Source organism: Squalius cephalus (assembly GCF_949319135.1).
Source record: "Squalius cephalus genome assembly, chromosome: 16".
Taxonomy (NCBI): domain Eukaryota; kingdom Metazoa; phylum Chordata; class Actinopteri; order Cypriniformes; family Leuciscidae; genus Squalius; species Squalius cephalus.
In genome coordinates this window covers 2132419-2156292 of record NC_137137.1, presented here as the reverse complement: position 1 = coordinate 2156292, position 23874 = coordinate 2132419, and the positions used below count along the sequence as shown (strand labels likewise).

General features: G+C 39.9%; 1 protein-coding gene across 2 annotated transcripts in view; it reads left to right on the top strand.

Moving 5' to 3' along the window:
- LOC307173459 (somatomedin-B and thrombospondin type-1 domain-containing protein) overlaps positions 1-23874 on the top strand; it is a 34421-nt gene that overhangs the window by 6558 nt on the left and 3989 nt on the right. The window contains exons 2-4 of one of the 2 annotated variants that reach the window (XM_079896597.1): positions 12799-12984; positions 17074-17164; positions 22663-22821. In XM_079896597.1, coding sequence (XP_079752723.1) covers positions 12799-12984; positions 17074-17164; positions 22663-22821 — 436 coding nt within the window. The remainder of the gene's footprint in view (positions 1-12798; positions 12985-17073; positions 17165-22662; positions 22822-23874) is intronic. The other variant, XM_079896598.1, reaches the window with a different exon arrangement.

The window sequence follows — 23874 nt, the reverse complement described above, 5'->3', positions numbered from 1 at the left end:
AGCTGCACTGAAACTGACATTTGGACCTTGAACCGTTTGGGGCCCATTGAAGTCCATTATATGGAGAAATGTTTTCATCAAAAACCTTAATTTCTTTTCGACTGAAGAAAGAAAGACATGGACATCTTGGATGACATGGGGTTGAGTAAATTATCAGCAAAAGTTTTTTTAAAAGTGAACTAATCCTTTAATCTTTCCTCAAAGTAGTGAGAACGACAGACGATCTGCATTAATAGACACAGTTATAGGTAATCGTGGCCCACAACTGATTAGCAGAAGTATTTCAGTAAGACAGTGATTACGTGAGTTAGCCAGTTAGCAGGAGATCTACACAATATAAAACTCAAAACTAATTATTTTGAACACCATCTTTCAAGAGCACGCGTTTTGCGAATCCTGCATTGAACTTGAGATTTGAGAAGCAGTCGTCAGTGAAATAAAGGGAACACAGCAAAAGTTTAGGATTATACTGCTGTGATATCGTGGTAAAGATGAATTTAACCACTGAAACTGGCTTCACCTTCACATTGTAGAGCACAGCGTCTTCTCGTCATGAGGTTCAAGTTTTCCCTGGTGTCTGCGCGCGCAATAAGTGGGCGGGCAATATGCTAATTTTTTGTCTTGACGTCACAACAAAATGGCTTATGACTCGTTTGAAAAACAATACGTTTGATTAACTCAGAGTCGACTCTTACTTTTTAAAGACAATCACTTTATATACGGTGCACTTTCAGATTTAAAACTTTGCAGGATGTTTTCAATCACTTAGAGCTATGTTACACACTACATCAAAGGTCATTTTCAAAAATCGATAATGGGGCCCTTTAAAGATTATTGATGAAGTGAAATCAGTAAAAAAAAAAATGGAAGTATAAAAAAAGTTATTGAAGTTTAGTTTTACTGTAAAGCAAATGTACTGTACTAATAATTTTTTAATTTTATGCCAAATATATATTTTACAAAATATTTTTTTTACTCAAATTGCTAAAAAATCAAAGCCATATGTCTGACTAAATTTGAAGTTGATATCACAAAAATTGAAGTTCCTATGAGATTTTAAGGCGCTATTCCAAAAATAGCTTACCAGGTGATGCCCACATTTCATTGAATTATTTTTTTATGCGTTCAAATTAATACATTTCTGTCACAATATCATTTCTACCTCAAAACAGTCGCCAAATATGGAACTTTGAGTCTCAGACCTTTCCAACGATATGCGTTTTGTCAATATTAGAAGCAAATGTGTAATATGAAACACGACAACGGAGGAGCCTGCTAAAAGGTTTTAACCCTCTGAGAAATAATCCGTTTTGGATTTTTAGAATTTTTTTACTTCATCAGTATGTTGCGAAACTTGGTACAGGTTTTGGTACTTGCTGTTTGAACACACATACAAAAATCATGGACATGATTCGAAAAGGTAAAATTTTCCTGAAAAAAATATTCTCACTTCTTCACACGAATTTCATCTAGTGGAAGCGTTTGGTACTGCGCACAAACAAAATCTCACTGAAAGCTCAATTTTTGAGATATCAACCTCAAATTTGGATCACAGCTTGTTTAGATTTATAGCTTTGATTTTCTCAGTTTTAGAGAAAATTTATATTTCATATAAAAATTTTAAATAATTTGTTTTTATACATTTTTCATAATAATAAACTTAAACTTCTATAACTATAACTTTCAGTGTGTTTTTCTCTTCAGCAATAACCTAAACCTAACAGGTAGTAAATGGATCACAACTATTCCATAATTATAATTTAGTACCAAAATGTATTTATATAAAATACAAATTATTAAATAAGAAGAATTATTGAACTAATTTAGTTGAAATTTGGTAATTTTAGACTGCCATGCGAAGGGCACCAGAGGGTTAACGCAATGTCCAATTTCAAAACATATATATTTTTAGTTTTTAAGCTTTCAAATGATACCTAATTTATGATGATTAGATTACTAAAATATGTGATGGGAAAAAATGCAATTAAAAGAGCGTTAAGAGGTTAAAACTTAAACACACTTCATCCCTTGTTTCGTTTCAGAGAGCTCAAATAAAGTCAACAGTTCACTTATCTATTCTTCTGATTCTCTGTCCAAGCGGGATATTGTTGGCAGGTGTACTGTTGTCTTTGTGATCGGTCATCGGCATCGTCGCTGTGCGGATTGTTTTTATTATGAGTAATATTGGACTGGACTGCAGGGATTCGGTTGGTTTTGGTTTGTACATGTCTCCAAATAACAGCTTGATCTGATTCATTCAGACATTCACTCCCTTACTCATGATTACTGCCATGTGTGTGTGTGTGTTTCAGCAGCAGACTTGATATATATAGCTGAGGAAAACAAATATGCAAAATATTTTCTAAAAGAAAAACAGCTCTCTGAACCCTTAAGCGGATTTATATGTGTGTTTGGGTGTGTATGGGCTGGGTGATATTGCTAAAGCTTAGTATTTTTTAGATTTCTTTTTCCACGTTTGATTTATCTTGATATTCATGCATTTGCTCAGAAATGGCTTAGATGGTAATAATTCATATCAGTTTTATTTTCTATAAATAAGTTACATCAATCAACCACACAGCCATTGATGCCAAGATGATTAAAAATCTTTAATGTAAGAATTAAAATCGTAAAATCTCATTAAAAATAATCAAAGAATGTTTCTCACACTGATTTTGGACCAATATAACAATGGAAACAAATGCACCGATATAATAATACAACACATAGTAAAAAAGAAGAAATATTTATTACCTACTAAAATATAATAAGTTGTATTATAAAGTGTGTGTGTTTGAAAATACAGCAGTGTGTTTTTCATGAAGAAGGACGCCACATCAGCCACATGGACTGAACAAACACACAGTTTTGAGAGTGTAGGAATAGAAAGGAAAAGCAGGAATTGAGGTATAAAGAAACCCATTTCTTCCCCTTTCTCTCTCGAGTCTGGAGCAGGTTTCATCTAAAAGCTGCTCTTGATGTTCCCAGTAATTGTTCCCAGTCTTTGCTGTTATCTGACTCTAGATTCTGTTGTTCAAGGCTGTGGGTCATTTACAGCACAATGACTGTGTTCCGGAGGGTTTGGTTTTAGACAGGACCGGCTCACATTATATATCGAGTGACGGTAGGGCTGTCGCGATAACCGCAATATTGTAGTACTGACAAGCCAACTGCAGAGGAATGCAAATAACCGCAGCAACCGCGATATTCGTGTGTTTTCTTTTTTCATAAGGCTATACAATAGGGCTGGTAAGTCCCGCCCCCTCCGCTAATCCCCACTGGACCTCTAGGTTGAAAAATCGTCAATGCAAGTGAATGGGAGAAAATAATTATTTTCTGGTCCCGTTTGAATTGTGCCATGAATGTGAACATAATGTTGACTGTGAATTTTTTATATAATCTTTCGTGTGAAGAATGTTACAATTTAGCGGGTAGAAGTTTGATACGGTTAGACTTTGTGTGAGAGCACTTTGAGGACTACAACTCTCGACGCGTTTGAAACGTCACCAGCACTCGCACACGGACACTAGCTCACGGATCCTGCTAAACATGGCTGTGTCTTTGGTGCACTTCACCGCCTTCTTTCAGGGAGAGGACAAAATCGTTGAAGTTGGCGAAAACCACGGGTAAGTCAACTTTATGGGGTGACGTCACATAGGCGACATATAGTCTTTCTCGTTATGTCTTTTCCACAACTGCTAGCCAAAGAATCATACCATATACTGTCAAACTCGTAACATGAAAAATTATATAAAAAATTCACAGACAACATATGTTCAATTCATGGCACAATTCAAACGGGACCAGAAAATAATTATTTTCTCCCATTCACTTGCATTGACGATTTTTCAACCTAGAGGTCCACTTGGGGTTTTACGGATGGGCGGGACTTACCAGCTCTATAGGGCTTTGACTTTTGCCCAAAAATCATATTTGAAGTTCGTTTGTTTATTAATATTAATATTCAAATATTTATTAATAATATTTTGACGGAGATAGCATGGAGTCGATTCTGGCCTGCCTCGCCCCCCGATCCCTCCCCCTCCTCCTCTTCCTCTTCCAGCTTGCCGGGATGATGTAGTGTTGACAGATGGGCTCTCATGTTGCTGGTCGTCGCGTGGTATGTGAGTTTGGTTCTACATATTTTACACATCACTTTGTCCTTACTCGTGATTTTTCCCTGTTTCTTTGGGAACCCAAAGTAGCGCCACACGTTGCTTTTCAAATTGTCAGGTGTGTAGATTTCGAACTCCTCGTCAGCCGTGGTTGTTGTAGGCGTTGGTGCGGCCATTGTTTTGGTATACAAAATAGGCGATAAAAGGACACTAACGTCACCTACAGGAGCCCAGATGACCAATAATAGCCTTGCTAATGAGCTCGCGATTCACAACTTCACCAGGCGTGAAAAAGCCTCGGAATCTGAATTGAAAACAACGTTTACAAGCAAACACATTTACAAAAAAATAATGCCCATAACAGGTTCGAATATTAAATGCTGCCTAATATTCGCCCCCTTATATAATGGTAGGGGAAACACTGGGCCATGAGAGGCTGTAAGTTACTGTTATTTTAATGCGATTAAGAGGTTTTTTGGCAGTCTGTCACATCATACACCTCAAGGGACGTCCAGTCCTCATTACTATTATTATTAAGGTTTCACGGTTTGCATATGAGATCAGTTTTGAACTCTGATTTTACTCTGATGGATGGTGAAAGATGTGGCTTATACTGCGCTGTCTTTGCTGTGAGGTTAGTGTGTTGTTGACACGAGTCTGTTTGATGCGTCTCAGGACAGAGTTTTTTGTCTCTGTGACAGATTCCTGAAACCGGAGGAATGCTGAGGAATATCTGCCGAGGGTTTGGTGGCCCTCGTAAACACCCGCGTGCTGTGAGAGAATAGTGTGTATGCGTTTGGCGTCACCGTCGGCTGGAGTGACTGCGGTCACACACACTGAGTGGGAGAAACACTGAGCGGCAGCCTTTGTTTTCTGTGAAAAACACACAAAACACATCTAAAACGGGAAAGAGCTTTGAGATTGACTGTACAACTAGATTTGACAAGAAATCTGAGGTATATTTTTACAGACTGCCGAAATATAAAGAACAGAGAAGCAAATGGATCGCTGCGATTCACAGAAACAACTGGAAAGGTGGATTTGCTGTTATGATTTTGTGTCAGTATGCTGAATTTAGGGGTAAAATCACACCCTATATATTGCATTGACAAATCAATTAAATATTAACCATCGTATATTCTGCATAATTGGATGCTTTTAAATAAACAAGGACAAAAAAATTATACAAGTTTTAGGGCTGGGCGATATGATGATATATATCACATTGATATAAGTGATCACATGGATTTAGACCTATATTGTATTTATATAAAGCGTTCACTGGCAAATTTGCTTTATGTTTTTCCCCGGCGTTGAAATCAGGCTCATATAAATGTCAGGAAACATGATTCCAGCTACATGTCAATATCCATGATCACTGGATCTTTGGTAAGTTGTAAGGAACTTTATATCGAGTCCAACCTTTAGTTTAAACTGATAATCGATTATTTTACAGTTTCCCCTGTTAAATCCAGTCACTCCGCAGCTCTTCTGCCACTCAGTCCGGCTGAGGGAGTGTGATCCAGCGGGAAAGTGACGTCAATGCATATCCTATAAGAGCGTGCGTGAACAATGAACAGGAACACGCTGGTGTACATGTTGTGTTACCTCACTGAGTGATCTGGATATCTGCTCTCTTTCACTTTTTATGTCATGGGTGTGTCATCTTGAGGAAAAACACAAGTTCCTGCTCTGGCTCCTCTCTGTCCTCCCACATCATCTCCTGACGAGTCTATTGTTAATTAACACAGTGAATGCGTGCGCAGGTGTGTTGCTTTGGCTCTTCACAGTCTGACTCCTGTTCTGTTTTTCACTGCCAGCTTTGCTTAAACATTTTTGTGTGGAAATCAAATATTTTAGAGATTTCTGTAATATTTTCCTCCACATTTTAGGCAGGAATAGGAATTCATTCATGATTCTTTTATAAGGGTGTCAAACGCATTCATCGTGAGACACACGCAATCAACACTTTTCACACGCTCTCACGCCACACATCCATTTTCTCACGCACAGAAAAATCGCGAAGCAAAGAGGACACGGAGACCGACAGACTAGAGCAGGTTACTTTATGATATAAAAAAAATCTCAGCTCTCAGATTCTGTCAATTTTATTACGAAATTCAAACAATAAATACCGTTTTGCCGCTTGTAAATGTTACGTGCGTGACAGATCCCTAGCGCACGTGAACCGATCATCTCTTCTAGCTAATAGTAAAAAAACACGAACACTGTTGAAAGATACAGTAGTAGACTACAACTTACCGAAATGTATATTCCTCATACATAATATCGATCAATCAGTGTTTTTCATCAGCGTGAAGAGGTCAATAACATAGATGGAGAACAATTATGTCACATTTACCTCAGGAAAGCCATTTACTGACCATAATATTGTAACGGTCACCAGCTGGAGTGCCCTTGAGAGCCACCAGAGGGCACTCCACATAAGACTATTATCACTCACAAACTACATTTCCCATAACTCACTGCCCGGACTCATCATCACTTATCACTGATCACATTCACCTGTACCTCATTCACTGATTGCATTCACCTGTGTCTCATCATCCTGTTAGTCTCAGTCTATTTGTACCATGTTCATTCATTCACTCACCGCAAAGTCTTGTTTAAGTGTTACACTGCATTACTAAGCATTCTCCTGGTTTTCTTGTCTCTTGGTTTTGGTTATCTTGCCCTGTTTCCTGGATTACTCTCTTGCCTCTGGTCCCTGCCTGTTTTGTTTGTTTGTTTCTTTGTTTTGACTGCCTACCTGTGTATGACCCTTGCCTGTACATTGGATTACGCCTCTGGATTGCCCCATACAATAAAGCTGCGTTTGGATCCTCTACCTTCGTGTCTTGGAGCAGTTTCGTAACAAATATAGGCTATAGCACGTAGTTGGCAAGAAAAAAAAGAGCTATAGAGAGTATTTTGCTAAATATGTGTTCTATATTACATATTTATTATATTTTTTACTTATATCATTAAATAAAGTTGTTATTATAATAAAAAAAACGCATTATATTTAATTATTTTTAACCTTAAATAATAGCCTACTACCAGCTGATAGGGCTCTCTGTATGTTTACAGCATTAGGTGAGTTTTTTTTTTTTTCTTGAGACAAATTAACGCCTATCTTAGCCTACCTAATATTTATCCAAATGAGTCAATATTAAATCAAATCACAATAATTGAATTGAATTGAAATAAAAAAATAAAAAATAAAAAAGCGTAGCTTACCAGAAATTGTACCATGTAAACATTGTAACATGTTGTCACTAAACCTAATAAAATTCAGTTTAGTTACTAAAATGTTAGTGACAATCACAATACACTTATTGTGATGCAATTTTTCTTACAATCAAACAAATCGAGAATCGAATCGAACCGTGACTTTAGAATCAAAAATGTAATCGAATCGAGTATTTGGAGAATCGTGACACCCTTATTCTTTTAGTTCATTGATGAATCTGATTATTTTAGACTGATTCCTTAAAAGGAACCACAGTTCTTGAAAAACAGTTATTTTCAATAGCTTTTAACCAGGTATAACTTATCTACTGTATTGTTTGTATTGTTTTTCTATTTTGTCTGACTTTACGTATATTATACATCACGTTGGGTCATCCAGGAGTTGTGTTAAAGGTGCTTTATAAATAAAAGATTTCAAAGCGTGTTTTTGAGACTGTCTTTGGTTCACTGCAGTTTTAAGGTGAAAATACTCAGCAATGCTGTCGACTTATGAATTTACACATGGTTTGTCCTTAAAGCAGATTAAAAACACCACATAGACACATAAACTACATTAAAAGCTGGACTTTCACCTATAGGGGGACTTGAACAGATACAACTTTTGCTTGTAATACTATATCAGTGAATGTTGAAATTAATGCATTAGAAGTATTTTTCAGTGTTAGTTCATGTAAACTAATGTTGTTCACTAATGTTAACAAATGGAACCTTATTGTAAAGTGTTACTGGAAACACATGGAGGGCCCTATTTTAACGATCAGAAACGCAAGTAGCTTTGTGGGCGGATCTCGGGCGTTGTTGCTGTTATACCGGCGGGATAAATGACTCTTGCCCCCGACGTAAATCTAAAATGTGTTGGTCTGAAGTCGCTTCATTACTCATAGGTGTGGTTTGGGCGTAACGTGAAATAAACCAATCAGAGCGACATCTCACATTCCCTTTAAGAGCAGGCGCGCTTGTTCCATGGCGGATTGCTATTATAACGGCGGATTTGCCAGGAGCGGTTCACAGCCGAGGAGACCGACGCTCTCGTCAGGGCCGTAAAACACAGAGAAGTGACATTGGGGATGGAGAAACACACCCAAATTAGCTTCGGTTAAACAGGCGTATGATAACTTGGGTAAATGTGTAAGCTAGATTTATGCCTATTTTTCACATCTTCATGGACACCACAATGATTTCCCTCGTGTGGAATATTTTTCCTTGTAATAATGTATGATTTTCAAAAATGAAAACTGCTGCGTCTGTGTAGATGAGAGAATCAAAGTGTGTGTGCGTTGTGCACACGCTGCATTATGGCCAAGCATGCGCCCTCAAAATAGCATCTGAATAACATGCGCAATGCGCCACTGACTTTAGAGGAGGTTTCTCCTGGTCTGTGGCGGAATTGTTTTCTGGAACTGCAAAATAGCACCAGGGAACGTTTGCGCCGGAACACGCCGCCTCTTTTCGCTGATCTGCCCCTGGGAGCGCAAGTTCATTCCCTAATTTACCGGCATGCGTCTGTGGAGGGAAAAGTCTGCTGTGCGTCGGGTGCAAAATAGGAATGATACATGCACAAAGTCGGTGTACAAAGTCAATTGTGCTGGGTGCAAGATAGGGCCCGGAGTGTCTGAAGAATGCAGGTGTTCAAGACCCGTTAATGGACCCGAATGTCATGAAAATCATTTGGTTCAAGTATTAAAAAAAAAAACGTAACTGTGTCTGAACACTTCAGCATTCTGATTTACATATTCATATTAAAGAATTGTAGGTAAGCGCATCACCTGATCAGGACACTCGTGACCTTTGGTGACCCCAGAGAGTGTGAGCGAGATTAAGGTTTCCTGTAACTTAAAGAGTAGAGCGTTGGAGCTTGCAACGCCAAGGTCATGGGTTTGATTCCCAGGAAAAGCAAGAACTGATAACAATGTAAATGTGTAACTTGAAATGCAATGTAAGTCGCTTTGGATAAAAGCATCTGCCAAATGCATAAGGGTAAATGTAAATTAAAATCTGTCGGCCCTTAGGACCACCAGTGACGGTCGGAGCGAGGGGAGGCTTCTGGGAACTGGGAACGAGGCATATCTGCAGAACTAATGCAGGGGAATGTGGGGAATTTGACAGGGCCTTTGTATGGAGGTGTGTGTTTGTGAGTGTGTTTGCGTTCATTGTGTTGAGATATGTCACTCTGGTGCGGAAGAACAGAAGAATGAGAACGAACCAACCGTGAGGTCAGAACGACATGAATGAAATACAGCAGTGATTCCCAACGAGGGAATTGTGTGTGTTCATGGATCAGCATGACTTTTGCGTTGTCAAACCTGTAACGCTTACAGGTAGATTTACTTTCCTCTGTAAAAAAAGTTAAATGCCCCATCTAGATTTAGCAAGTGAATCATCACAATAATGGCAACTTTTAAAATATTAAACGACAATGCTAAATAATGACCATAGAATAGGTCGGGAGAACTAAAATATCACATCCATATAATCAACATAATTATACAGATAAAGTCCCCCTGTAGTCAATCATTTTACCCCTTAAAACTCATCCTTGAACACCAAAATGACATATTTAAACGTTTTAAAATAGCTTGAATGTAACTCTACATCCTTGCCTCATTCGCGGTTCTATGAATATGCAAATTAGCCCCGCCTCCACTCACTCACACCAAAACATTCAAAACATGTATGATTTTCTTTCTTTTGGGTATCATAAAAGAAGAAATTTGGAAGAATATTTGTAACTAAAGAGCTTCGGTTCCCACTGACTTTCATTATATGGACAAAAATATAATATAATGGAAGTCAATAGGAATCGAGTCTGTTCAGTTACAAATATTCTTCCAAATTTCTTCTTTTATGTTTCGCAAAAGAAAGAAAATGATGACAGAATGTTAATTTTCGGGTGGACTTTCCTTTTAAATTGCTATACAAATGTTATATGGTTTACATAAGTCTGTAGGGCTGGGAGAGTCGTACAACTTTAAATGTGCTTTGGATTTCTGTTATGAAACTCTGTAGTCCATTTATACACCAGTAGTGGAAAACCCAGTATTATTTACTGCTTTGAGGGTCAAACGGCCTGTAAACAGCAATAAAAAATAGATTTACAGAGTTTTTAAGAATCTAGAGTGCACATCATCAAACAAACAAATTCATTGGTCTATTATAATTAAGTTTTTGGTTTTATTTGCTCCTTGAGTGTGTACTGATGTGCGTTTTTGTTTTATATAGTATTAGTGCAGTATTTTGTACATCAGTATTTCTATGTGGTTTACAGCTGCAGTCTGCATGTGCTCTACATTTGTGAGAACGGTGTGTGTGTGTGTGTGTGTGTGTGCTGTACATGCGTGTGAGTTATGCGTGCATGTGCACACACCTGATTGCATGTGTTTTCGTGTGGTTGGCATGTTCCGGTGGATAACATGAGCATATGTCACATAAGCCCCTTTCACACAGAGATTCCGGAAAATACACGGATAAAGTGACCCGGGATTTGACCGGGTTCATTTGATTTTGGTTCATTCACACTGCCAGTGATTTTCCGGAATCAGAGAGCGCGTTCACACACAACCCGTGTATGTCCCGGAAAGACACGTGACATCGATGTGACTTACTGTCTCAGCAGCGTCTTCAGTTTGCTTATGAGCTGCGATTTCTCTCTCGAGGAACCACGCTTGTGCATTTATTTCTCTGATTCGATCATAAAATTGCGCATTTCGTACCGTTTCACAGCTGGCGAACGATCCCGGCTTCAGCGCCATCACTACGACACGGCATTATTACGGCTTTTGTTCACACAGCGCGCGTCCCGGGACTGAACACGGCAATGTTACTAGGTCCCCAACCCGGCATCAATCCCGGCATTAAACCCGGGTCGTGTTTGCGTTCACACAGAAGGCGTTCCGGCAATTTGCCGGGTTCAATGCGCTGTGTGAAAGGGGCTATATATAGAGTTAATCCTAAAGACTTGCTCTAAAACTGCTTTTTGGGAACATATAGTATCCAGTCTAATCATAGCACTCCATTAGCGTCTTATTTTAGCTGGTACACTGTATAGGAAACAATTTTCACTCAGAAATTGCTAGTACATTTCACAAATAAATAAAATGGCATGTAACACATTGAATTAAACAGAAAATTTTGAAGCGTTAAAGACTGACAAGTATTTTCTTGCAATAATCTGTTTTATTCACAACTTGGGGAAAATTTTTTTTTTTACAGTGCAATTTTTTTTTTAAGCTTTATTACGCAAAACACTTTCTGAATAAACAAACAAAACCAACGCACTTATTTTGTGATATTTACTCATGCTAAATTCGGTACCGCATACTAGCTTACTACTCTTACTACTTTAACCATATCTCTCTATGGCAGGAATAGTAAGAGTAGTGAAGTCAGCATCAGTTATGGAGAGACAACCAAGACATTTAACTTCTCCTAGTTGGTGAAAATGTGCTTTAGTTTATTCGAGATTTATAATAGTAATAATGAGTGAACCTTAAACCTAAATGTTTATTCCTTCTCCTCAATACAGGACACAAGCACTGCAGCCACTTTAGGGATGTGCCACAGGAATAATCTTCAGACTTGTGAAGCGGTCGGGGATCTTGTGTTCCTCTGACCCCCACATGAGAGCGCAGCTGTGTTACTGAGATCTAGACTCGACGTCGCTTGCTTTCTTCTCTGTTTGTGTGTAGTATGAGGTCGTGTGTGATGTCACTGCACACAGCTGCTCACTGATGTACGGTTACAAACTCTAACGCGAGCCGGTCTACATTAAAAAAAAATCCACCTGTCCCGGACAAGCGTTAATGTTGAGCCCTGTCAATGTACAATGTTGGTTGTTTCATTAGCAGTTGTCATAACTCAAAAAGATTGATGCATTATTTTTTTGTTCATCCAAAACGTTTGTTCTTAGAGTATACTTTAAAGGTATAGCGGAGGATTTTCCTGAATTTTAGAAAAGAACCGCCCTCTCCACTTTTTGAAAAAATGCACAAGCGCAACACTCTACCGTCTACCTGCTCCCGAGAGGGAACGCCTGTTAAACGTGTGCACGAGAGAGCATGCACGAGCTAATCATAGCTTACATTAACTTTTACTAGCAGTGATTTTAAATGGATTTCTCCAAATAGCATGCCAAACTTTACCTGTCAAATAGAAACTTCGCGACTGAGGCATCAGTGGGAAGCCCAACCTGTGTTTTGAGCGCACGCCATCATGTGAATCGTGTGCACGAGCACGTACGACGGCCTTACGTAAACATATCACCAGAATGATTGACACTTAGGAGGACCAATAGTCTTGATGATCCACCCGGAAAAAGAAAATCCTCCGCTATACCTTTAATATTCCCTCGTTTCACTCCTGATAACTGAATGTATGTAAATGATTTGGTCGATTTAAAGAAAATGTCTGCTCCTCTCTCTCCTGTTCCTCTCAGCAGCTTTAGACTGTGAAGTCAGACAGTGGGGTCCCTGGTCTCCCTGTTCCTCCGTGTGTGGGACGGGAACTACAGAGCGAAGCCGACAGGTCTCCACACCCCCGCGCAACGGAGGCACGCCCTGTCCCGATCTCAAACAGCGCAGAGGGTGTCTCTCGCACACTGAGGCCTGCAGTGCAGCTAAAGGTAATACGACTAGGGCTGAATACGAAATCACCCCCTATACCCTCAAATAGGGCGTTATTTGAGGGGACAGCCATTTGTAGTGGTGTCCGAAACCATAGTGGATGCTATTGAGTGCACTCATTCAATCCCACAATGCACTGCAATAACGAGTGCACAACCGTTCTTTGCTCAACGGCTGTCTGAATTGACTCGCTCGTTTTCAGTCACTCCTTCAAGTGAACAGTATTAGTGGACTGACGTAGGGAATAGTGAATGAGGGTTTAGGGGGCGCTTTCGGATTCAGCCCAGCTCACTTCTAAGGCAACATCCGAACTGCACTGGACCTCATGTCAGGGTGTCTGAAGGGTGGATGTCGTAATAGTTATGCCTGGTTCACACGATTACACGATTTTTTTTGTCTGTTACGATAGTCACTGTGTCAGATTACACGATTTTGACTCCTAAAAATCTTGTCATGTCGTGGACAAGAAACATGTCAGACTACACGTTGTTTTCCGACCAGTCATCGCGAGCCGTCTCACACACTCATTCACTCGCACATACACGCTCACTCACATAGCCTACACGCACTCACACATGCACGCACTCACTTTCTCCCTCTCTCTCTCTCACACACACACACACACACACACACACACACACACACACTCACTCAATCGCACATACACGCTCTCTCTCTCTCTCTCTCTCTCACACACACACACACACACATGCTCTCTCACTCACACACTCACTCGCGCACACACACAGTCACACACACTCCCTCACTCACTCACTCGCGAACACACACTCTCACTCACTCACTCACTCACTCACTCACTCGCGAACACACACACTCCCTCACTCACTCACTCACGAACACACACTCTCACTCACTCACTCACTCTCTCACTCACTCACTCACTCACTCACTCGCGAACACACACACTCCCTCACTCACTCACTCACTCACTCACTCGCGAACACACACTCTCACTCACTCACTCACTCGCGAACACACACTCTCACTCACTCACGAACACACACTCTCACTCACTCACTCACTCGCGAACACACACACTCCCTCACTCACTCACTCACGAACACACACTCTCACTCACTCACTCACTCTCTCACTCACTCACTCACTCACTCACTCGCGAACACACACACTCCCTCACTCACTCACTCACTCACTCACTCACTCGCGAACACACACTCTCACTCACTCACTCACTCGCGAACACACACTCTCACTCACTCACTCACTCACGAACACACACTCTCACTCACTCACTCACTCTCTCACTCACTCACTCACTCGCGAACACACACACTCCCTCACTCACTCACTCACTCGCGAACACACACTCTCACTCACTCACTCACTCACGAACACACACTCTCACTCACTCACTCACTCGCGAACACACACTCTCACTCACTCACTCACTCGCGAACACACACTCTCACTCACTCTCACTTACTCACTCGCGCGCCGTCGTCGTGGAGGACCGTTAGACGCGACGTCGGTTGTCGCCCACTATGACACACTATACGAGATGAAACGATCGAATCTTGCGTCCCGACGCCCGTTGTCGTTTGCGAATCCCCACGACACCCTACGTCAAACGGATCGTGCCAAAATCGGGCTAAAATCGTGTAATCTGAACCAGGCATTAGGTAAACTTCTATAGTGGTGAACGGAAACTGCAACAAGTATAATTTGTGAATATATTTAAATAAAAAGCAGAATTATAAAAACTAACTTTGCATTGGGAGCATGCATATAATCCCTTATTACACGGCTCTGTGGAATACTTGATTCTGATTGGTCAAATCTAAGTTATTCCCGGATAACAACCGCTCAAAACAGATAACGCAGGCTCATCCGGGTCACTGAAGTCAGCAGCGCTATACGCCTGGAATTTTTTCTTCGTGGAAGTTTTGCGTTTGGTGAGATAATAAAATATTAAAACTCAGTCGAATCAATATTTTGTGTACAGTTATTTAATTATGCCATCCAGTATCGTGGACTCGCTCTCTCTTGTTTCATACAAACGAAGCTGCTGCCATTTTGTGACTATTGTTTTGTACACTGTTGGATTATGAGATACAAACAGGTACGATTTTAAAACAGTTTAATCTGAAATCAATATATTTTATCCCCATAATTATTTATGTGGCAAAATGCTGTGTAATAAGTGATATGAATGACTGTATACTGTATCTCTTAAATGTCCGTTTAGTTTGAACTTGCCGCGCTGCAACTGCTCTCTCCGTGGAAGCGTTGCATTTAAAGACCTAATAATAATATATTTCAACTCAGATCAATATTTCATGTCTAATTATTTACTTATGTGGCAAGTAGCCGTGTAATAAGCGGGATAATGTACATCCAGCTAGTGGTTCTCTCAAAATAAACCCCTTCAGGCTGATGGAAGACATTATCCCTTACTTAAAATTAGGATTGCACGATATATCGGCCACCATATCGGTATCTGCAGATATATGTTTATATATATGTATATATCGTTATTAACCCGATAAGAAAATTTGGCCGATATATTAAAGCTGATAAATAAAGGAATATTTTGTTAAGCTGAGACTCTTCAGATGCACACTGTTCACCATGATGGTTTGAATTGCTTGAAATATGATTTAAATCACTTAGAAAAGGAAAATACGGTTAAAGGGATACTCCAATTTTTTTGGAAATAGGCTCATTTTACAACTCCCCCAGAGTTAAACAGTTGAGTTTTACCGTTTTCTAATCCATTCAGCCGATCTCCGGGTCTGGCGGTACCACTTTTAGCATAGCTTAGCATAGATCATTGAATCGGACAAGACCATTAGCATCTCTAGGCATAATGATATGACGCAGCGCCTGAAAATAGTCCCCAGTTCAGTAACTTCCAACGTGACCGGGACTAAGTTTGTCTAACCTATTAGACCTATTTTCAGGCGCTGCGTCATATCATTACGCCTGCTGGACTCATGGTACGGCAGCAAAGTTTCTTGATTATTACGCAGGAATGAGAGTATAGTTCCTAGCCATATCAGCCTAGAAAATCACAACTTTTCATTTTCTGTCAGTCTTAGTACATGATGTAACTACAGAAGAGTCAAGTTTTAAATAGGAAAAATATCGAAACTCTTTGGTCATTTTTTTTGAGAGAGATGCTAATGGTCTTGTCCGATTCAATGATCTATGCTAAGCTATGCTAAAAGTGGTACCGCCAGACCCGGAGATTGGCTGAATGGATTAGAAAACGGTAAAACTCAACTGTTTAACTCTGGGGGAGTTGTAAAATGAGCCTATTTCCAAAAAAAGTGGAGTATCCCTTTAAGTGCAACATAAGCAGCACAAGTCTGTCATATCGGCTACATAAAATTATACTGAGAACATCATTATAATTGTGTGATTGGGACATGGCTTTTAATGGTGAGACTTTTGTTTTTGTAATCAGGCTTTCAAAAATTATATAAAAATTTGGATTTAGATTTATCGGCCAGTATATCGGTTATCGGCTTTCAAATATAAAGGATTATTGGTTACCGGGCAAAATTTTTATATCGGTGCATCCCTACTTAAAATGCTATGTAGACAACACACTAGATTTTTGAAACAATGTGTGTGATCCAGGATGAGATAAAGAGGATGAAAAATGTGCGTTTGTTTATTGAACTGAAGTCAATGTCAGTGCATGAGGATTCCCACATCGGTATTGCATTAAATCAGCACTAAATCATTCCACCTTCAGAGACATTTTACTACCTCTGTGTCTTTGAGCGCAGATGTGTTCAGCATTACTGTTATTTCAGCTGAGATCTCATAGTAAGACGTTTGACTACAGACTAAAGTTGGCAAATATATTCCCTCCCGCCTCCCATAATTATTTTAGATAGTTTTTTTTAATCATTTTAATCACAAATGCATACAAATATCCCATAAATGTGTCTTTCAAGCAATATAAGCTCATAAAAACGGCATGTATAATACAATATACACGTCTGTGTGTGTGTGTTTTGTGCTCTGGTGCTGTGCGTTGTCTCTGGAGGAGTTTAATTTGCTCTCTTTCATTATCTTGATCTCTTCCTCCTCTTTAGAGGTGGCCAAAATCCTGCCTGACTCATTCAAGCGGAACTTTAAGGACCCTTGGAGACGGCCGCACATGCTTATGAAGGAGGAGAAGAAAAGGTGAGAGCGATGGAACGGCAAATACACAGTGTTTTGAAAAAGAACAGAACATTTACAGATAATTCAAACACATTCCCTGTAACCGAAGGTTGTGCAGAGAGTTTAGACATCAACAGTGTTGTCTAGACTTACAGTGACCCTCAGATCTAGAACTTTGCTGCCGTTTGTTTGGATTATTGAAAGGAGTCATACAGACCTGATATGTAGTGGATATCTGTGTTTTGACTATCCAAGGATAGTCTGGATATAATTGGATTACTAAATGTAAAACTACTTACAGAAAGGTGTAGGGTGTGTCACAATATATCGCAATACAAAAATGAAATAATATGTATCGTGGATAGTGATAATATATTGTGTATAGTTCACCCAAAATAAAAATTATGTGCGAGAAAAAAGTTTTCAGAGTTTTAGTGTCAGAGTTTAAAGTACATTTAAAGTTTAAAGTAAATTTTTTTGTTAACCTTTTACCTCATGTCTTTGTGATCGTGATATGAGGGTATAATTACACCCCTAGAAAGGTCTCATCAAGATATTAGTGTTTGTATACACGGGTTGATGTGTAATCCTTAAAGTCGCATGAAATTAAAATTCTGCCTTTTCGTTTTCTATGTTGAATATTATAGAACTTATTCATTCATTTATACATTTTATTAAAAAAAATGACTTCCAGTGAAAAGACGGAGTGCCACGCCCACATCTCAACATCCAATCAACAACTGATGCATAGAACAAGACCCCATCCAATATTTTTATTCTGTAATTCAATAGACTCGGGTGTGCGTCACAATATGGAAGAAAAGATCTGTCACTACTTCTGTTTTATCATGACTTTAAAGGGATAGTTCACCCCAATATGAAAACCCTGTCATCATTTACTCGCCCTCGTTTCGTTCCAAACGTTGAAGTAAATTAGCAGCTTAGGGAACAGAGTTGTGTGTACAATGAAAATTAATGGACACTGGGGCCGTAAATCTCCAAAAATGGCAAAAAAGTACCTTAAAATTGGGGATGCACAATATATCGGCCACCATATCGGTATAGGCCGATATATATGTTCATTTTTAATGTTATCGGCCCGCCAAGAAATTTTGTCCGATATATTAATCGGCAAATATATCTATAAATACAGACTGTTAATGTTGAGTTTTGCTTATGTATAATCTAAAACAAGTCTAAAAATATTAATACTAAAAGCAAAAAAAACGTTTTTCACAGGTTCTGTTTTCTCAGAACATCGTCCTAAATCCACAATTTAATTTAAATGATTTTACGAGCCCATCCTTAAGTCACTTTATATCCCTTGTTACAACCTTAGTAACACCTGGCTGAGGCCAGGAAATTAGATCTGTGTGTGTGTGTGTCTGTGTGTGTGTGGGACATTAAGAGAATGAACACGACGTGTGATCAGTGAGGAGATAATGAGGAGTTAAATAGCAGGTGCAGGTTCAAATGAACTGAGATTAAACGACTATCTGAGGTTCCTTCTAAGCAGCACACACAGGAAATCCCAGAGCAAACCCTTTCATTTATCACAGGTGTTTAGTTTCAGCATGGTGTGTGTGTGTGTGTGTGTGTGCGTGAGAGAGAAAACATGCAGACCATGGAGGAGGAAAGAACACCACACAGGAAACACATCACACTAATTAAATCCAGCTTGGGAAGGCCGACCTTTAACCTTATACTGCCTGAAACACACATGCACACATAAAGGAAATATTATAGTGTATATAGAGACAATTCCAAAAAGTGTTTAAAGGGACACTTCACCCATTTGCATTAAGCTTTGCATTGTTAGAAACCCAGTCATACTATTGAATGGTCATGCAACATTTTTTCATTTTCCCCCGAGACGAGAGAAATCTGTATTTACCTCTTTACACTTCCTCCTACAATGACGCAAAAATCGTCATTTTGCGTCATTGTAGGAGGAAGTGTAAGAGGGGGGGATTTCTGTTAAGACTACAAGCACTAGATCCACCCTTTCAAACCCGCCCATAGGGGGTTGGACCTAATGCGCTAACAGACCTATCACAGATCAGTGCGAGTGCGTTTGATTTCAACGGCAGAAACCTGCAGAAAACAGGGACGAAGAAAGCTGAGTAGTAGGGGTTACCATACTCTATTTCCCGGACATGTCCGGCCGTCGAGATCGACAAAAATGTCCGGGATTCAGCTTTTGCTTTCTGCGGTCGCCATCCATTGTTTACATGCTCACCTTTTGTTTCAATCTAACTGAATTCACCCCGATTGGTGAATCTGAATGTAATGTTTACATGAATGCTAAACAAGTGATCGGTTGATTTGCGTTTTAACATTGCTAAGAAAATACCCGCACCTCCGTGAGAGATAGCCCATGAGACCGGTGCATCTCACAGGCGCGCTCATCAGTAATCACAGTAATACAGGGAGCAGGACGAGGCTAGCGCCGCGGGAGAAAGACGCGAGGCCGGTGGCGTGATCGGTTGAAAGACGCGAGGCCGGTGGCGTGATCGGTTGAAAGACGCGAGGCCGGTGGCGTGATCGGTTGAAAGACGCGAGGCCGGTGGCGTGATCGGTTGATGTGTGTTTTACCATTGCTAAGAAAATACCTGCTCCTCCGTGCGAGATACGAGAACAGTGCCTCACAGGTGTCGGTCGTCAGTAATCACGCCACCGGCCTCGCGCCATTCTCCCGCGCCCCTCAGCCTCGTCCTGCTCGCCACAGTAAACATGATGAATGGCGACTGTAGAACGCAAAAGCCGAATCCCGGACATTTTGGGCAAACTCGTCACGGAGACTCACTCGTAGCCTAGCCTTGCCTTGATGTTTTTGATGTCTTACCGGTAGGCGTGGCTTGGGAGTGGCCTTGTAGGGCAGTAGGCTTGGCGCGATAGTCGGTGTTACCGGTGTTACACGGTGTTCAGTCGCAACACCGGTTTCATCACTTGCCCACCGCAGCACCGCAAAAAAAAATTTTTAAAGCAATTACGCAGTATCCATATTTTCTGTCTCCAGTTGCGTTGTATGATCATGCTCAACCATTCAAGCGTGACAAAACAAGAGACCGCGCTGTAAGTCCTGCCTATTACACACGCACACATACATAGCCTACATACACACACACACACACGAAAAAGACGCGCATCGTCAGTATCGAGTTCTCTTTTCGGCCTTGAACAAGGATTGGTATACCGGTAGCCTAATAATCATGAATGCACTCTCTTGTGTGCATGAATTAATCTTTTAACACATCTCCGGCGAACTTTTCACGCAAAAGAAAAACTGTTCATAAAGCGCAGTGAAATTCATGTGGCGTTTTCTGTTGGAACGAGGTTGTTCGTTAAATTCACACGAGCTCTAAACGAATGCGAGACTGCTGCGATTAGTCAAAATTTATTAATGAAACAAAATCAGAGGGAATAGTTTCTTTAATGTATTTTTTCACCGGTTGGCCGGTCACACGGCTTTCATAGTTTACAGTTAGGCTAGTGCGGAGACCAGGGCCGGGTTTCCCGATAACGATAAGCTCTTAAGAGCGTTCTCTATGTGCAAGGTTACGCTCGTCACACGCCGCAATTCCACGCGCGTTTCACAAAAATGCACTTAACATGAATGCGCGAGAATGCATTCGTGATACTTAAGAGTCGCTGTCCATTCGTGAAGTGCTGAAACGTAACCTTACATGGTGTATTCTTATTCTTTTTAATAAACGTTTTATGTTTAATATAAGCGTTTGCGTTTTTCAAGAATAATAACGAACCCACCATTCAAACACTGTGGTTGAATCCGAAATCGCGCCCTATACCCTCAAATAGGGCGTTATTGTTCTCAACCTGATCTCAAGCAGTGAAAAATAGAGGACACTGACAACGCGCTGAAAGACAGGACCAAGCAGGTAATATTTAATATGAAACAAAGTCTCAACTTTTAAATTTGGTCAGTCAAACAAATATAAAATAGGCCTACCGTTTTTTTGGCTCTTTAATGTGTTGTGACAGATTGCCTCAGTTAAAGCCAAGTTCAAATCCACCGAAGTTAATCAATAACTCTTCTGACTGCTTTGTCGCACAAAAATGGTGGAATTTGATTGGCCAGATCGCATGTCAATCAAACTCAATACGAATGATGAATTGACGCCATGTAAAAAAAAAATACGTCACTCTATACCCCCCACCCCCACGATGAAACCGGTAATACCGGTGTTGTCACAAGTCGATTAACCGGTGGGAGAATATTATCACCGTCACATCTCTATAGGGCAGCGAAGCAAGTGCATTCTGGGAGTTGTTGTCTTTCATCCACATAAGCCAAAAATACATTTTCTGGCTTTTCTCAGTCTAGAAAGCTCCAAATTCAAAAATAATTTCACATTTCTTCTACATAAATGACCCACTTTCAATACACATTCATGTCTCCACGGGTGAAATGACCCTTTAAGAGTCCTAGCGGAAATAAAACACAATCTTTAAAGTCCCCCTGTGGTGAAAATCCAGCTTTTAATGTTGTTTATGTGTCTATGTGGTGTTTTTATTATGCTTATAGTCAAAGCATGTGTAAATTCATAAGTCGACAGCATTGCTGAGTATTTCCTCCTTAAAACTGCAGTGAACCAAAGACAGTCTCAAAAACACGCTTTGAAATCGCTGGTGTTTCTGACGTCACAAACTACCTTGTAACCAATCAGATCAACATGTGATCGTCAACCAGTGGATCTCTGAGCTGAGTGAGTGGAGGCGGGGCTCATTTGCATATTCATAGAACCGCGCATACTAAATGAGGCAAGGGTGTCGAGTTACATTCAAGATATTTTAAGGCATGAAGATTTTTTTCCCAAGGAAAAAACGTTTAAATGTGTCATTTTGGTGATCAAAGATGAGTTTTAAGAGATACAATTTTTGTATCAATAATATTGTATTTTACAGCCAAGCATAACTATAAATGTATATCTACTATAGACATTTCCATGATTTTTATTAATTCCACCATTTTAGATGTCCCTCTTATTTCCAGGATTTAAACTGCATGAACCCTGATAGAAACGGCCAGTCAAGATCAGAAAAGGACAAAAAATATATATCATAAAAGTAGTCCAATAGAAAATTTGCTCATTCATCATCAAGCATGTCTCGTGCAATGTGCAGACAATGTCTTTGCTCATTGATGTATTCATTACTTCAATGAACTCATTGTTTCTGCCTTAAATTAATACATTGTTTAAATTAATACATTATTAGCTAACTGTGTGATTTGTAGGCTATATGTACATTTCTGAAATACATAAGTTACCTCTGATAACACATCACTCTAAATTGTAATGTAGACATGCATTTTCTGTAAAGCTGCTTTGAAACAATATGTATTTAGAAAAGAGCTATACAAATAAATGTGAATTGAATTGAATATCATGAGTGTGGCAGGTTTGCCAGATTTCCAGTGAAATTTAGGCCGCGTTTCCACCGCAGGAACTGGTGTTTTATGTGTCTAAATGTCCTCTCTCTCTCTGTGTCTGTTGCAGTTATTGTGTGCAGATGCGTGTGAAGCAGGCGAGCGCCGCGTGTAAAGTCAGACCGTGGAGTGCAGGTTTGGTCCGCGAACGTTCGGTGTGTGTCGAGTGTCAGAGCGACGCCATGGCGACCGATAACCGTTGCCGTGGAGACGGGCTGCTGAACATCAGGTACTTCAACTTTTATTTTTTTATATAGCACATTTAATAGCAAAGTTGTTGCCCAAAGTGCTTCACAGTTATAACTAAAAACATACATTTACCAAGCCTAGCAAATGAAGGCATGACTACACACTCTTAAGGCCCGTTCACACCAAGAACGATAACTATATTCGCGTCCACACCAACAAACAATAACCGTCTTTTTATTCTAACTTGCGCTGCGGTCTCAAAGTAGCGAAAACGTATGACCTGCCGCTGCTTTTCGTTTGTCACCACTGTGTTCATGGACTTAACTGTGTTCATGGAAGTTCATGGACTCCTTTGTTCAGTTTCCCGCCACTAGTCTGTCTCCCTGGTTACCATCATTAGTTCATCTGTATCACCTGTGTCCCGTTAATTACCATCATCTGTGTTTGCTATTTAGTTCCTCCTGTTCACTCTCTGTTAGGTATGGTTATGTTTATCCTGCCTGTCTGCCCGCTTGGAGAGCTTTCATTAAAATAGATGAATATTGATCTTAATCTGCTTGTCTTCATCTTCCTATCTAAGCTAACCGTGACAATGTTACACAAAAACATCAAAAGAAAAACAGGCTTTTGGGTACACAATATCCTTAAAAGACGAGAGGAGTTTTACTCAGATTAGAGAGCTGTCATCTTTTGAAGACAAATTTGACTCATACTTTCGAATTAATCAATATCAGTTTGTTGCGTTTACATGTCTTTTACCAGATGTTTCTGTACCTCAGCGATTAACTTCCCTAACAATAGCCGCGTTTCCATTACCCTTCAAATTGCGCAAATTGAGATTGCGAATTGAAAATACGCCCAGTGGAAACACGTCAATTTCGCAAAAACTCCCATTTATCGCAAAAAAGTTTTTACACTATTTTTTTTTTTTTATGTTTATTTCGCAAAACTGCAGTGGAAACAGTTTTTGCGCATTTACAGTCACCTGACTTAGAAGGCGTGGTGTGTTTGGACAGAATACAAGACAGAGTTCTTTATTAAATTCATAATAGACAAAAGAATGACACAAATACTGGATTCTAAACCTCAAAGA